This window comes from Haliotis asinina, chromosome 2, assembly GCF_037392515.1.
Source record: "Haliotis asinina isolate JCU_RB_2024 chromosome 2, JCU_Hal_asi_v2, whole genome shotgun sequence".
NCBI classification, from domain to species: Eukaryota; Metazoa; Mollusca; class Gastropoda; order Lepetellida; family Haliotidae; genus Haliotis; species Haliotis asinina.
Genome location: NC_090281.1, coordinates 86683281 through 86700548, shown reverse-complemented (window position 1 = coordinate 86700548; position 17268 = coordinate 86683281). Strand labels below are relative to the sequence as shown.

Genomic DNA, 17268 nt, shown 5'->3' with positions numbered 1-17268 from the left:
CTTTTAAGGTTAATGCTATGACAAGGGTCTTTGAAACTGACTTATTTTGACAATTCACCAGTGTTTTGACACCTTGTCCAACAGGTATCAGTACTTGTGGCTAACATAAGATCTGCGTAATAACACAGTTGGTAGCGACAGCAGATGTGAGGGTAGCACAGTAGGTGGCTACAGCGGATGTTGTAGGTGGCACACAGCACCATATGCTGACATAAGAAATGGACCACAAACACAGGTTGATATGGCTGTCCTAACAGTCAGTAAACGTGTCAGAAACAAATAATATTTGGACATTTTCATGAGTCCATCCATGTTTTGACACTACATATTTTCTCCATTTCAAAAATGTTTGTCAGACATTTTTGATGACATCAGCCAGTGTCCCAGAAACTGAACTGATCAGAGAGCCTGGTGTAATTCATACCATATGCTGCCATGATATGTTTAGTGGCATCTTGTAAACAAAATTAGCAAGTAAATTTACAGAGACGTGATGCATTATTGCAGTAACGGCTGAAATATTAAATATTATCTCGTACTAAAATCTGCTTCCACAGTCTGTATGAGTGGAACCAAATTTGTTTTGTGTTCTGACTGACGTGGTAGATGAATAGGTTGTTGGTGTGTACGTTTAGTTTCAACAAGTGCAGTTCGGTGTGAAGGCCACAGTTCAAACTATATGGCGACTGTCTGGACAGACCCAAATAACATATTGCCTGCTTTGTGATATGAAAACTCCAGAGGTTAACAAACCTGGACTTTAACGTGCTCAGTGACTTAAAATTCCTTGTTTATGTTTGCCATGAAAGTAAAACAGAATATATTAACCGTCTGTCATATTGATGAAAAGTGCCTTCCCATAAAAAATATTTGTTGGAAAAAGTCACGCATTGCAACCGATCAAGTTTTGCTATGTTACACATATTTTTTAAATAGCTTGTAAACTGAAAAGTGTACTAAATAACTGTTGAAATATCAGGAAGGTGGGAAGTAGGTTTTCACCATTAGCAACATGCAGATCTATATATAACCTGATACTCCATATTGCTATGTTAGGGCCACAAGGACTAAACCAAACAATCTGTGATATTGTATTAATTAGGGTTGGACAGTATTATGATACCTGTTGCAGTATTTTTTCTGTGAACTGGTATATTGGCTAAAGAACATATATGAAGTTTTCCTGATTTTTTTTTTTTTTATGGTTTGAGTTACAATTTACACATACTTTCATTTGCAACAGATGTTTTCCGTTTCCTGACAAAACTCCGGACTGTAGCACTGTAAATTGTATTAAGAAACAAATCGAATCAATGACTCTGCAACCTAATTTAGAGATTGCAGTTATCGGAACCATAACATATGTTTAGGGACTTGAGGATGATATGGAATTGACATGCAAAATTAGTGTCACTCACTGTCAAACACTAAAGATCCCCAAATATCACAATACGTGTCGCGATACGGGTACCTCGCAGTATGTTTCAGAGCAATTTATTTGCCAGTACACAGCCCAGGTAATAATATAACTTGAAATATAGCTTGAGTAAGAACAAACAAAGCCAGGGTAAGACTGGAGCCTGAACATGGTCCTGATGAGACAGGAAAAGGTTAGATTGTGAGACAGCAGAAACTACGGAAATATAGTGTTTGTCTACACATACTAGGTAATAGCATGGAGGAAATATCACTGTAGTGAGTGGAGAATCCAACTTTTCACTGGTGCTATTGTGGTGGAAAGGAAACGTCACTGTGACAGTGTACGATTACATCTGGCATTTGGAGGCCATTTCCTCAACTTGCCATAATTGTGGCTATAACTTGACCCACCCAACTGTGATGGTGGATGTTGCGAGTTTGGAACGAGGTCAGCGTTATGACTGAACACAATTGTAGTGTTGAGTTACAGAGAGACAATAGGCATTGAAAGGATCAGAGGGAGCTCTGGTACCTTCCCGGAGGAAGAAAAAGTTTAATATTGCACTTACGGAAACGTATATACATTATTTGTAGGAACTTTATCGTGTTGATGGGATCTTTGGTGGGATGGTTTTGAAAAGATGATTGCAATTTTCCCAATTTTGGAAATGAATTTAGATTGAATTATAATGGTACCAGCTGGTGTCTACAATGGTTGATTGTAATGATTCTTTTCTCTGATTTTTATGAGGTAATTTATATTATTTTTTCTCTTGGTGGCTGGTTGCTATGTTTGAATGAGGTTAGTGGGAGTGTTTTATGTATTTGGACAATTTGGTATTTTGTGAATGCACTTTGTGCTATGTGGAGGGGGAGTATTGTGTATTGTGAATTACGTGGTTAGAGTCTTACATGCTTTGTATATGGTGGAATGGGGTAGCAGAGTGGCTTGTGAATTGTATAGTGTTAGTTTCCTTGAGTGCAGCTCAAGGGTTCACCTGGACAAAACATTCTTGTGAGCTTATACCATAGCACATATCAGTGTTAACACAGACACCATGGCAACTTATAGAAGGTGTGAACAAGTCTCTTGTTTGCTTTATGTTCCTCACTTGATTCTTGCTGAGAAGGGAGAGAAACACAACTCACTTGTCTTCACATCTGTTTTGTTATTTTTCACCTTCAGTAATGACTGATATGTTCAGTCTGAAGCTATAAGTCATTCTCACAAAATAGGTAAGCGAGTGAGTTGGGGTTTACACCACTTGTAGCAACATTTCAGCAATATCATGGTGGGGAGCACCAGAAATAGGCTTCCCGTTTTGTACCCATGTGGGGAATCAAACCTGGATGGCATGGCATGACTAGTGAATGCTTTAACCACTGGGTTACCCCTGCCGCCCATGAAGTAGTTCAGCTACAGTACCCAACTGCACTTTCCATAGCAGCTTTCCATGTTGTTTAACTTGTGTTGCATAGAAAGCGAATTATGAACATACTTTCATTGATTTGTTTTCTTAGTTAAAAGTATAATTTCCTGATAAGTGTGGAACATGATCCAAACACTCGAATAAGGTGTGAAAGCAATGTTGAGGAAGCGACCCAGTGCTAAATGATGTGATTGTTTCAGACCACGTGTATCAGAACAACCTTCTCCCCACACCAGTCCAGCATGCCGGCAGTGAAGGTTCACCCAGTAACACCCCTCCAGCATCTCCAGACAGACCCAAAAGCAAAAAAGGTTTGTCGTGTTGATAAGGCTTTATGTCTCATAGTCATACATTCATGCTTCATCAACCTGTGGCTCATTAACCTTTACTTGTCGTAAGACCTGCACACAGGATTGAGTGAGTGAATGAGTTTAGTTTTACAACGCACTCAGCAATATTCCACCTGTATGGCGGCGGCCTGTAAAGAATCGAGTCTGGATCAGACAGTCCAGTGATCAACAGCATAACCATTGATCTGTGCAAGTTGAAGCTGATGACATGTGTCAACCAAGTCGGCCAGTCTGACCACCCGATCCCGTTAGTCGCCTCTTACAACTAGCATTGTCACCTTTTGTGGGTTGCTGAAGGCCTATTCTACCCCGGACCTTCACGGGTCCACACAAGGTTGACACGTCATTGTATGCATAATGCGTATGTGGATGTCAGTGCTGTTGATCATTGGATTGTCTGTTTCAAATTTTTTTTTTTTTTTTTACAGACTGCTGCCATATATGATTACACGATGCCATTTAGAAAGTGGTCAAATGCAACATATGTCATATTTACTAAGAAAGTGAAATCCCAAATATGACATATGTTGCTGCCATATAGTTGAAATCTTGCTGTGTGAGGCATTTAACAACACACAAACATTTTGTAATAACCCCTGAAATGAGATAGTGATAGCTGAAGAATATTAAGTCCTAGTACTGTTGAAAGATGAAAAAATCAAAACGCACCTCCAGATAGACTGTGTCTCGGATGATGTATTGTAAGGAAGCCGATAGTGTTTGGAGAAAATACAGTTGGGAAATGAATCCCAACATGTAATTATGAGAGATTTTAGAGGTACGGGGTGGATGTTGCTCATTCACTTGTTTGCCTGATCCATTTTTAGACTCTACAGGTAGCCATTATAATGTAGACATGATGTGACATGTATGTTTGATATATCTCACTGGGACACTTATTGTTTGGCAGGTCGCAAACCCAAGAACCCTGAGTACCCAATGAACAGCCAGCCTAAGAGGAAGCGAGAAGGCAACACAACATACTTGTGGGAGTTCCTTCTGTCCCTGCTGCAGAATCGCGAAACATGTCCTCGGTATATCAAGTGGACAAACAGGGAAAAGGGAATCTTCAAATTGGTTGACTCGAAGGCGGTGTCGAAACTTTGGGGCATGCACAAGAATAAACCTGATATGAACTATGAAACAATGGGAAGGGCACTGAGGTGAGTTTGGCATAATTTTTCTGGTAAGCATACCTTACATGCTGTTCAGTATATTTAGTTAATGTTATGGTAAATATATCTTTGGAGGTGAATACTAGTCTCTGAAACTTGTTCCAGGTCAGCTTAAATCAAAACCTGAAAACCCTGGAACTGTAAACATATGAATCTGGATGCTTTATCAAATCGATTATTTATTTTTGATGTTTTTGGTTTCTTGTTTCTCAAATGACCTCATTCTGTTTATCTTTTAGGTACTACTATGCAAGAGGAATACTAAACAAAGTGGATGGGCAAAGACTTGTGTATCAGTTTGCAGAGGTTCCAAAGGGGATAGTGGAGATCGACTGCCATAGTTAGTGTGTGTCAGACCTGATGTGTACATGTTGACTGAGCGTGACGGTGCCTGGCACTGACCAATCATAACCCAGCACTTACACCAGCAACCCAACCACTGTGATAGAAGATCTCTATATGCTCCAGACCTCATTCCCTGTCTAAGGACAGAGGCAGCAGGAAGGGTAATTGAGGATGGGAGCTTAACTCTACCCCTTGTTCCCTGCCCCAGAACAGAGACTGCTGACAGGTGAAGGAGATGGGAGCTCAACTCTGTGCTTGTGATGGCCAACTTGGATACTAACAGTCTACACTCGCCCTAGCAGGAGTCACAATGATCCTGGAGACTGATGGAACAGACACTCAACAGCACCATGCTAGTTGCTCCGGATCTGAGGCTGTGATGTCCAAGTGCTCTCAGAGTGCTATGAAGAGAACTAGAACGTCAGTTGTCTTGACAATTGTGTTGGGCAGCTTTCTGTATATATAGGCAGCATGCCCTTCTTATGGTGCTGTTGTTGCCAATGACAACAGAAGGACCCGTTTGCTGATTGCAGTGGAATGGGCATCTGCCATTCTGGACAACACTATTCAGTACCAGTGACTTCATGTATTAGCTGAATAGTGTTAAATGGTTGCTCTTTAAAGGAAAACAATTATTTTAGAATTGACAATAGCTGGTGATGAACCTGTTCTGCAGACAGTGGTCAGTTACCATGGTAGCCAACGTTAGATTTGAAAGTCATCTTCCATTCCATAAATCACTCCATCAGTTTAGTTTTGCATACTGGGGATATTCCCTGAAAGGCCAGTACCTACCATGGAAATATTACAAAATATCTCAGTCGTGTGTACCCATTATCAGACCGTGTGATTGCTAGAGGATGAAAGATGTAGCTGTGTTAAAGAATGATGTGCGAGTGAGTGTGAGATGATGATTATGGCATGAGAAACTCTATGACCCCTTACCTTTACGAGTGGACATCAATCTAGGCATTGTTGCCCCCAAACTGTGTGATAAGTAGAACCCTGTTGACGATGGGACTTGCCCTAGACTGCTATGTGGGTTGCCTGATCCTATCAGAAGGCTTGTCCCGCTTGGGTCTGAAGTCATGAAGTATTGACATGTGAGGCCTCGGTGATGTGTTCTTTTGGAGGAAGAATCATATGTTGCTGCCACTACTGTTTTACTTGCAGCAGAGGTTTTACTGGTTTTATTTGAGTTTAGTGGTGTTGACTGTTTGACAGTGTGTAACCTAGGCTCTCATCACTGACAGGATGTTGGGTGGACCACCTTTTATAAACATATTAGTTGTTGTCTTGTTGTATTGTTGATTATTCCAACAGATTTTATTGGTTTTTTGGCATGAGGCTGCAAAAAGGATAAAACAAGACCATGTGCCCAGTTATCAGCGGTGTCATGGCCACGATGTCAGAAGGTCATCACTTGCAGCCTGCTGCCAGAAGTAGAGACCCATTTCATGTTAATTTGTGTTGCGTCCTTACACTGACATTGCAGTGAGATTTTCTACTGCAGTTGGCTTCCATTGTTTTGCTGTGCATTCCAAGGTAAATCAGCAACCCATCTTCTAGAATGCTGTGTTCATTTTGATAGCTTTGACCACACTTCTGTTTTGTATGCCCACAACATGGGGTCCCTAATCACCAGCATGTTCCTATCAGGTTCTTGGGCAAAGCTAGTAGTGATGCTCAATGGGTCAGATCTGTCAATGTGATGACCATTTGCGCCAAACATTCACATTGATGCCCATGGTCCTGTTTCAAACCTGATCCCATACCCATGGCAGATTTAGCCTTCATGGGTGGAATGCTGCATTAAATATGTAGATATCAAACAAAATGTATATTTTTAGGTAAATCAACTGCCAGGGCTGTCCATTTGAAAGTGTTCTGATGGTCTGGGTTGGTTGAACTCTGGAAGAATTCTGACGAGTGATACTGTCAACTGTAGTTATGACATAGATGTGCCTTAAAACTGTAGTGTATGCAGAAGCCAGCGCGCCTGCCCCCAACAGATCATTGGTTTTCCAGCTCAGGCTGTTCAGTGTGAGCTGGAATCAATGGTCGAAAATTCACTATAATGAAGACCTCCCCAACTTAATGACGAAGGTTAACATATATGCAGAGTATACACTTATACTAGTGTTTTGGTACCCATCCTAAGACAATAAACACATGACGCACATGATTCACAGAGGTAATATTTATAGATTGGTACAGTTGTAGATATTTACCTGTCCAAAAGAAACACTTTGAATTGGTAAAATCAAACTTGTATTTTGTACAAGCTGGGATGAGAATGAGTATGAGTGAAAAAAAAAGCGGAAAATGGGCTGGGCATCTTTGGTGTCGTGTTAATTGTAACAGTATACTGTAGCATATATCATGAATGACACCAGTGCAATCAAATACACAGAATGCTGCGGATTCACAGAAAATTCTCATCCCGGTACAAGTTTGATTTCATCTTCTGTAAAGTATGTTGAAAATGTCTCTTTCAGTTATTTGTAAATCTCCATCTGATAATATAATTTTGCTCATAGGAAAGATCAAAGTCTGTCTCATGGTTACATGATATCTTCAATATTTGGGATACAAAATTTCAGTGTAATTTATCTTTTGTCTCTTAAATTACAGAATCTTGAAAACATTTGCCATCACACCTTAAGTACATTTTGATGACATTACCAATGAAATTTAAATTCAGTTTATCTTAATGATTGAGCCAAATATTTTATGGATTTGTTGTCTCCGTCAGGTAATGAAGAAAAGAGTGGCAAGCTCAGACTGTTATGACCTTCAGTTTATATTTTCCTACTATTGTTACTGCTGTTTTGGTATATGTTTGTAAGTAATTAACAGTTAATTATCACAGTGGAATCTGGCGTATCAGATTTACTTGTTAGTTTTGTGATGTCATCAGTAAATTATTGAAAGATTGTTCTGTTTTTATTGAATGTTATTGTTTAAAATGAATTCAGATGATTTAGGGAACAAGGACAAATTAGAAATGAAGTAATTTGGGAATCAGATTATGGACATTTTTCTTGTATGACAATTTGTACAGACTGATGAAGACCAATCTAAGGAATACTTGAAAGGGGCTGTGGCCTCAATCAGCTGGTGAAACACTGGCATAACCAAGCAGCTTGTCCAGGTGGCTCCCTCTAGATTGTCTCTGTGTCAGTGACATTGATTAAGAGGCTGGGCACGTAGGGTCGCTGTAAGCTTTGACATACATACCTCTACAGCATGGTTTGAAAATGTCAGGAGTATTGTATTTAACTTTTGTCATGAAATTTATTGTCTACAGCTGCATGGCAGTCACGTTGACCCTACACATGCCCAGAGAGTGAAACAATTTCACCTATGCTTTCTATCCACATGAAATAGGCTTGTTCCATTTGAAACAAATTTAAGTGCACAGGAACAGGTTTACGATTTTACCAATTTCGAAAGTATTGAGAGTTACCTGCTCATGGAGTTGACAACACGAGAGGGGGCCACCTTGAATGATTTAACGAACAGGTTCAGGGCCCCCTGGCCCACATTTACACATGTACAGTGCTACCTTGATACGGAAAGGATCTCTCTATTTGTACTGTAAAATTGTATATAATGCCTCTGATTGGTTAGATTTCTAATCAATTACATGTTATATCTGAATAAAGTAGTTAATTATTTTTGAAAAATATCATCTGGTTGTGTTATCTTTTCCATGTTGCATGGGCTGGCCATTTATTTTAAGGATTAGTGTGTCGGGGGACTGAAATATTACAGTCTTTAAGCTTTGTAATGATTGTAGGTACACAAGGTCTGTGGTCTAGAGTACCATTTGTCCGAATTTCACTTTTTAGGAAGTCCCGGTGGCTGTGTGGGTTAGGCGGCTGACTTTGTGTGCAGGCGATTAGGTGCGTGAGTGTTTCAGCGAAGCACACATTGGTGAAGTGGGAAGTCGTCAAGTTATATGCTGGACTACCCGATTCTGAGAGTATGGGTTCGAATTCTGGAGGGGACTCAGCTCAACAAACGTACTTGAGTCTGTAATGCTGTGTACTTGAGAAACTAATCCCAAATATAATATGTTTCACAACTCACACTCTCGGGGTCTCGATATAGTGTCTGTATTGTCTTTTCAGTCAACGTTGTGAAAACAAAAAGTTCAAAGAAGGGTGACTCATTAAAGTATGACAAGCACTGGGGAAAGACATCTGTCCAGTACGTTTTGCAAGAAACACCTCTGAACCACCTCTCGTAATAAACGACCGCCCCGTGATGAAATGCTATCAGCTGTGCTTTAGATGGAGGATATTTAGAGTAAGCGAGTTCAGATCTTTGCCGCTTTTAGCATTATACCAGCATTATCACTGAGGGGGACACCAGAATTTTTTCTTCGCATATTGTTTCGATGTAGAGAATCGAGCCCGCCCCTTCTGTGTGACGAGCGAACGCTTTAACCACTAGGCTACCCCGCCTCCCGGAGTTTGTTTAGAGTTCATTGACAAGTTTATGATAATGAGCATTACATGGAAACTGACAACAGAGAAATATGTGATTGGTGTACCTGGTGAACAGATACGAATAATCTGTCATAATCTGTTCATTGAATAAAGTACCGAAAATGTTTGGGTTTCATGACGTAGGTGTGGCAGAGCTGGGAAGTCGGACGTCTTGCCACTGTGCATGTTAGGTATTTGTAAATTTTTAGAACGGCTAGCCTACCTTATGAAATGTGAGATACGCCCCGCTGGGCAAACCGTCTTGGACTAGATTCGATGGAAGGCGTGTCGTAACAATATCAGTTATAATTACTTCTGACGAAGCTGTAATGTACCTCGAGGGGATGCTGGCATGAACTGATGTTATTTTCATGTCCCAGTCTTTAGACATCATGTCGCGTGTTGCTTAAAGGAAAAGGGGCACCACAGCCCAGTCATCTACAATTAGGAGACATGTACATTCGCTTTGAGGAGGTTCGTCAGGATTGTTGGCTGGTTCAAATCCTGGATTTACAAGTATTTTGGTTTCATAGTTCCTTACGCAAAAGGGATAAGTATCAGAGTAAGACCTTCACCACTTTAAACCTTCCTCCCTCGAGCCGACAAGCCTTGATGTAAATATCTTTTATCATTTTGACAGTTGGGGGTGGCCGAGTGGTAGAAATTTCGCTCGTCATACAAAAGGCCCGGGTTCGAATCACTATGCGGGTATAATATGTGAAACCATAATCTGGTGTCACCCGCCGTGGTAAATATTGCTGGAATAGTGCCAAAAGCGACACGAAACCACCAATCATAACTCATAGTCACTTCTTGTAGCGTAACTAAAGCAAAACGCTTGCTGTAGAAAACGATCAATGACTTCTGTCTTGTATACGTGAAGTCTACACTGGTGTCATAACCTGCAAAAGGGGCCAGTATTCACTACGATCTCGCCTAGTTACGGCGGCTGTCACGTTGTCTGTGGGCCGGTGTGTTAGCTAATTCTCTGGTTGCTGGTCCATAATGCTATGAAATGTCATTGCTATCAGATTTTGGTAGAACGACCGAGTCTAGACCGACTCCCATGTACAGGCCAGACCTTTCCATATGGTATCTGACCGACATGTCACGAGCGAGTAAGCGTACACTTGTAGGATTTGGGAGCATTGAGTCGACCTTGCCAACTGGGGAGATTATGAGAAACCTTATACATCCGAAACACCCGGTATTGAGCCGGGGAAGTATCATATTAATACTTTTGGAGCTCTGTATGTCAACGATCTGTATGTGTATGTGTACATGTACGGACATGAAAGACATATCGTTAAAACATGAAGGTCGTTGACCAAGGACGCCGACATTCATGTTTGTGTTTACTGAACATTAGAACAGGAGTATATCAGTGTCGTAGTGATAGGCTCCAAGACATATGAATACATGTCATGAATTATGTCCGTGTAGTGGAAGTGTTTAGTTTCTAAGCTGCAATACTCTGATCTAAGCAACCAAACCATAGACACCACTGACGTGAATGAAAAATGTGACAATAACATGTGATGTTATTCGCTCATGTACACAAGATTACATAATGTAAAACAGGCCTATGACGTTTTCACCTTTGGTGAAATGAAAAATACAATAAAGAACAATCCACGTTATTTACAACAGACTCAGCATCACGTAAGGGAGAGTTTTACGCTGCTTTTAGCAATAATCCAGCAATATGACGAAGGGGGACACCACGTGTGGTCTTCACAGCATCATTTAAGCAACTAGCAAACATTTTGAAACTGTTATATTTGTTCCTGTGAAAGAGAAAATATTTACTATATAGACGTCGAAGGTTTTTTTTAGGCCTTTAGAAAGCAATTTATTTATGTATGTATTTGAACACAACTGATATTATCATATTCTTTTAAGTGAAAACGATCCTTTGTGCTTCTTTTCAATTTAAATGTGTTTATTTTTAACGATCAAAAATACAAAACCCATTTAAATTGAAAAGGAGCACAAGGGAGACCCGAGAATTAGAACCAGGGAAAATCTAGACTTGCTTCCTTTTTCACTTAAGCACTGCCGGGAGGGTCGGGCTGTCAGAAAAATAATGTGGTTCTGGGACTGTGAGACAGACTAACAGCGTACCCTGTTCCTACCAACATTTGGATATTTAACTTACGACAAAGTTTATAATGTTTTTAAAATATGATATAACTTTACCTAGCTACCCACAAACCGATATATGACAAGCGCAGGTAATTATGTATTGGTTAGTTGCATGACGGAAGATCTATCTTTATAAAGTTAATTCACGCGTTTAGTCATGCATAGGATACCACAAACCCTTAAGTGCGAATGTACAAACCATTTACTTCGCCCTGAAAAGATTTGTAACGACAGCTTTGAACAGATCATCCATTTATGTTTTCTACCTCCCGACTGGAGTAGAACCATGCGGTGAATGTATTATTAAGATATTGACAGTCACGTACTAAAAGTAACCACTGTTGCGGAAACTATCCATTTAGTAACATCGGGTCGCATACGTTGTGAATGTAGCATAAGGGGGACATTGAACAAGAATATCTGTGAAGGGTCACCCATCGTATACTAACAATATACAGATCAAGTCAGTGACCGGAACCGTTTGATAGAGTCACCGGACACGAGGTCTATAGCAGTTTCTGTCTTAACAGCCAGTAAACACTAATATGCCCCCCACCCTGTACGTCTCGATCACCCGTGAGTAATCGTCTTCAGTATAGGCTACTATCCTGGGCCCCGCTTCACAAAGCTATCGACTGTCTTACCTCCAATACCTTAACATGTAGACCTTACGACAGTGGTGCCGATATGATAGCTTTGTGAAACGGAGCTATGGATAATTTTCATGAACGTGCGTATTTGTGTATCACGCTTATGCTAACCTAAGGGGCAGAAGAGTGCTTAAAGGGTTTGCTAGTCATGATCACACCCAGCAGCAAGGTTTTTGTTTTCCAGCATGGGTACATTGTGTGAAACCCATTTCTGGTACACCTCGCCATGATATCTCTGCAATATTGCTAAAGGCGGCGTATAACTAAACTCACTCACAAGCGCATAAAATCGTTCTTAGTTGATCTGAGTAATGAAATATTATGGAAGTAATAACGTAGTAATCGCCCTCAGTGCTTCCTGAATAACCGGAAGTGCACGTGATAGAGGTATATACTATATTAGCATATGTCAATATGAACGGATTTCCGGTTGATAAGGCAATACTGTTCTGATTGCAGCATTTAGAAACTCCTAACCCATAACAGAAAATACGATTATCACTCGATCAAGTTCAGTAACCATTTATCGCCAAGTTCTTCCGCGAAATATTATGTCAGATTTTTCCTCTGTTCTACCATTGAACATCCGGGTTAGAACTGGTCTTCAGTAACACTTGCATGTCGATAGAGGTGACTAACGGGATCGAGCGGCCAGACATGTTGACTTGTCAACTTGTCATCGTATCCCTATTGCGTAGATAGATCATCATGGTGTTCATCACTGGATTGTCTGGTCTGTAAGGTAAAACTAAACTTAGTTACTTGCTCTGTTTCATCTCTGAAATGAAATATAACGTGTATAGTTTAGAAAATACCTGTTTAATTCCTACAGTGTTCATTACAGATATTACCTTGGTTGTACGTCAAGCTAAATGAATGAATGTTGTTTTACTTCAGTAATATTCCCGACACTTCTGGAGTCTGGACCAAATATTCAAGCCGTCGATTGCATGTAGAGCCCGGAGCCAAGAGTAGTTGCTATAACCACAAGAGAGTGAGTTTAGTTTTACGTCGCAATCAGCAATATTTCAGCTATATGACGGTATTCTTTAAATAAACGTGTCTCGACCAGATAACCAGCTTCAGCAGCATGAGCACCGATCTGCGCACCTGACAACCGATGACATGACTGTGTCAACCGAGCCAGCGAGTCTGACAACCCGATCCCATTAGTCACCTATCAATTCTAACCCGGATCTTCTTATCATGAACCCCTTCATATTTCTGTGTGCACTACATACAGATTTGAACAACATTGTGTCGAAGCTGAATGGAGCATACATAGTACTCGAGTTAGGCTCGGTTCAACATGACCGAAAAGTGAAGAATAAAGAAAGCATATGAAGGGACCAAACCTTTACTTTGAGACAACGATTTATTATCGATTTATCAAAGTTCGACACAAGGATGTTTGATTAGGGTTTGGAATGGAGAACCGTTTTACCGCTTCGCCAACAGATCACGACGGTCCTAAGGGTACTTACGGTACTTGACACTGTAATTTCTGTATACTGTCTGTGGTAATTGTGTTTGGCTCGTGGGTAGTTTTCAGCTACGTGTTTGACTCCAACAACAGGAATGAACAAACACGAATACACCTTTAAAATGGCTTTATATATAAAAACGGCCCCTTTTTCATATTTACAATAGAAAATGGGTGACTAAAAAGAAATAATGGTACGTTTTTTTCACACAAGGAAACCCTAACCCCAACTTCCAAGGATCAAAATGGCTGTTTGCTGCGGGTATGTATTAGTGGATAACCTCACTATATTAGATCAACAATATTGAAAAACAAGGTTAACCCAGCCTCAGTTTCACTGTCATAGAAAACCATGCTCACTATAAATCAACATTCACATAATAATAGTATAATAAGTCATCTTCTGTAGCAGAGTCTCCAAACACCAAGTGATTGCCCGCGGCGCTTAATCAGAATCTGATTCTTATTACCCCAGATAACCCAGGCTTCCTGTTGGGTTATAGTCACATGACTTTATCCATCCGGGTACCCATTTGTTGCTGGGTGAACGGAGGCAATTTTGAACAAACTCACTTACTTAAGGTGAGACCATATGTATCACATGTGCTTCATTGTGGGGCAGGACTGACTCTTTGGAGTCAAGCGGCCAAACACGGTCACCCATCCAAGTATTGTCCGAGCTCGACGTCACTTAACTTTTGGGTTTTACGACGTCTTTAGCAATATTCGATCACCACGAAAGGGCTTCACACACTGTACCCAAGTGGTCAAAGGGTAAATCTGAAAACAAGCGAACAGTTATTACTTGAAAGCATTTCTCTTGAAACCTTCCCGTTTTGCAGTAAGATGATGACTGTTTCACTCAACCTTAGTGTATATGTCCTAGTTCATTTCCCAGACCCTAGATAATACATCAAACAGGAGTCCTACGCAAAACTCCACTGATTTGGCAAGTCTACATTAACTGCTCGACACATTACGGGTTGTTGTGTATATGTTTCTTGTACAGCTTTTAAATATAATGTGAAAATACTAATTTTTGTTACGTTTTAAAACTTATTTTCTGTTTAGCGGACTCAAACTCAGTCTGTATGTGTCCGCACCACAGCGATAGGAATGCTAAATGTTTTCACTTTTTACAAGTAACCGATATTCCTGATGATAACCACGATCCATTACAACCGAAAAAAGAGAACTCATTTGAAAGAGAAGAATGTTCAATGAAGATGCTGCAAGAAGCTGCCATAACGTTTTTTTCGAATCATCATCCCTTTGAATTTGAAGTCATTACATGTCTTGCAATTATATTGCGAAGGGACATATATCCGCTAACTAAATCAAGGAGCAGATATTATCCGTTCATGACAAGGTTTGCACAAAAAAATGACAACGACATCGAGAAGGCAGTTTAGTCAGTTTAGTCAAAGGAGAAACTATAGAAGACTAAACTGAAGCTTAAGGTTTGCCATGTGTCCGATCCTTACGGTCCATCCTGTCCTCCTCCTGTTCTCCCGATCAACGACACACGATCTCTTCTCGAACACTTCAACCAGTAGCTTGGGGTAGCTTGACTGAGTTTTAGTTTTACGCCGCTTTTAGCAATATTTTAACAATATCACGACGGGGACACCAGAAATGGCTATGGGATAACGTTAAAAGCGGCGCAAAACTAAAGTCACTCACTAACTTCGTTAAGCCGAATGTCACCTATGGTGATAGACCCTTCTGTGGAAGTTTAAGAGACCAATGTATAATCGACTCAGCCGAAAAAAGGAATGAAAAATGAATTCAGTAGTATAAAGCCTTCACGTCAAGACCGTTATGTGTTCGACATGTTCAAATTCGAATCGATTGAGTTTGACATGCCTCGTTTCAAACATGACCAATTGGCCACCTACTATGAAAGCCTTAAAGTAATAATTAGCCAGAATCTATAGTCAACTCACCATTTGTTCAGATATTATTAAGCCATAACTATTGTAGGAATTATGTATCGGGATGATAATTCTCAAGAAGTGAGTATACACATGTTTGCAGTTAATAAATCCAGGTGTTCAGGAACCACATGACCTCATCCCATACACGGAGAATTGTTGCACATTGTCAACAGGCAAGACCATATGTCGAATACCCCTGCCATTAAATGAGATGAAACCTTTTCCTTTTCTGAACAAATTACTTAACAGTAAACTACGTTAATAACGAACACGCGTAATAACGAACTTCAGATATGCCGAACCGATCAAATATATCATACAGACCCTGATGCAAATATATCCAAGCCAACGCAAGTCTAGAAAATGTGACAAGTCTAGATTTCCACAGATCTTCAGGGCTTGTTTTGATCATATTATTTTACTAGGAAATGTTTTCTGTAATATATGTTAATTTCAGAAAGTAGTTGCTGATCTACGAACAGATCTAGCCATTTTCTGTATATTTTACAGGAAAATAATTACAACGAAATACTGCTATTGCTGAATTGAACTGAATTTAGAGATACATTCGGTCGTTGAAAACTTAGTTTTCTGTACTTGTGTTGGGGTTACTCCTTAATTATTGTCCCAATCAACAACGTGAAATTTGTCTTCGAAAGACTGATGTTGAGACGATAATTGTTAACAGCTAGATCATTCTACAAGACACGCCGTTCTATATATGGACTGAATTAAAACCAACCCCCATCTAAGAAGAAATGCTACAAACTCATCTAAGTCTGAACTTGTTAATCAAATTGGTTCTCAATATCCCAGAGTCTATGTGTTCGCTGTATGACGTCTGTTTTGAAATAGCTATACACGATTTGTTGCTTTTGAACGTGCTCTGTTTCAAATTTCAGTTTAATTCAAAGCATAGATAGATGATATGAAACAGTTCATTCAAATATACATTTGCCCTGGCTATATGAATACTGTGAATGACCCTATGACAGTTATTCATATTACAATGATTAAACAGGCAGTGGAAAAGGATCGTACCTTCAAGGCCACGTAGAGAATACAGCCTATCGTTTACTATTGGCATCAACATGTACGCATCTTCAACCAAATAACCCCCACTAGCCTCAGATTATGAATGGTTCCTAACTTCATTGTCAGGAACTGGTCACTAGACGCCTGTTTCTTTACGTATCCTGGGGATTTAATCAAACTGTTTGGGGTGACCCCGGTCGTCTTTTCCCGCAATGACCAGCTTGCATCATCCAGTATTTCCCCTCGACCCCATGAAAAGTACACATTCGTTTGTGAAATCAGCAGTACTAGGTTCAGGTCCCCCGACCTCTGTCCACTAATGCCGTTGGCTGTTTCTACACCGCCATCGATCTCATGCCACCTCGAGTTCACTCCAGACAAGGTCTTGTTTGAGAGGTCACTTGGTGCCATGCAACCAGCTCGCTAACTGTAACACACCGCGTACGTCAATCGGAATCTTCGCATTTCCCCGAAAGACTTGATAATTTTGGTTGTATTGCCTGCGGACTTGCGAACAGTTATTATGACTTTACGGAATGAGCCGATATGATCCGTATGTCATGAAGCTGTCGTCTGCACTCTTGTTGACACACACCGGGGCAGGTGCGAAAGTTCACGTGAACGAAGGCTTCGTTAAATAAATGCTTTGTTTACTGGCCCTGAAATCAGGTAAACAATTCAAAGTTCGAGGAAGGCGAGTTTGTCAATCAAAATCCATTGCGTTTATGAATGGCTTTAAGCACGGCATATCAGCAAGGCGATGTTTATTTGGACAGGGACGGCGGTGGTAAACAACAACGTTA

General features: G+C 40.3%; 1 protein-coding gene across 1 annotated transcript in view; it reads left to right on the top strand.

Annotated features, from left to right (window-relative positions):
* The window catches only part of LOC137274516 (uncharacterized), a 101122-nt gene extending 92712 nt beyond the window's left edge, over positions 1–8410 (top strand). The window contains exons 7-9 of the mRNA XM_067807743.1: positions 3050–3160; positions 4110–4362; positions 4614–8410. Coding sequence (XP_067663844.1) covers positions 3050–3160; positions 4110–4362; positions 4614–4719 — 470 coding nt within the window. The 3' untranslated portion in view covers positions 4720–8410. The remainder of the gene's footprint in view (positions 1–3049; positions 3161–4109; positions 4363–4613) is intronic.
* The last annotated feature ends 8858 nt before the right edge of the window (positions 8411–17268 follow it).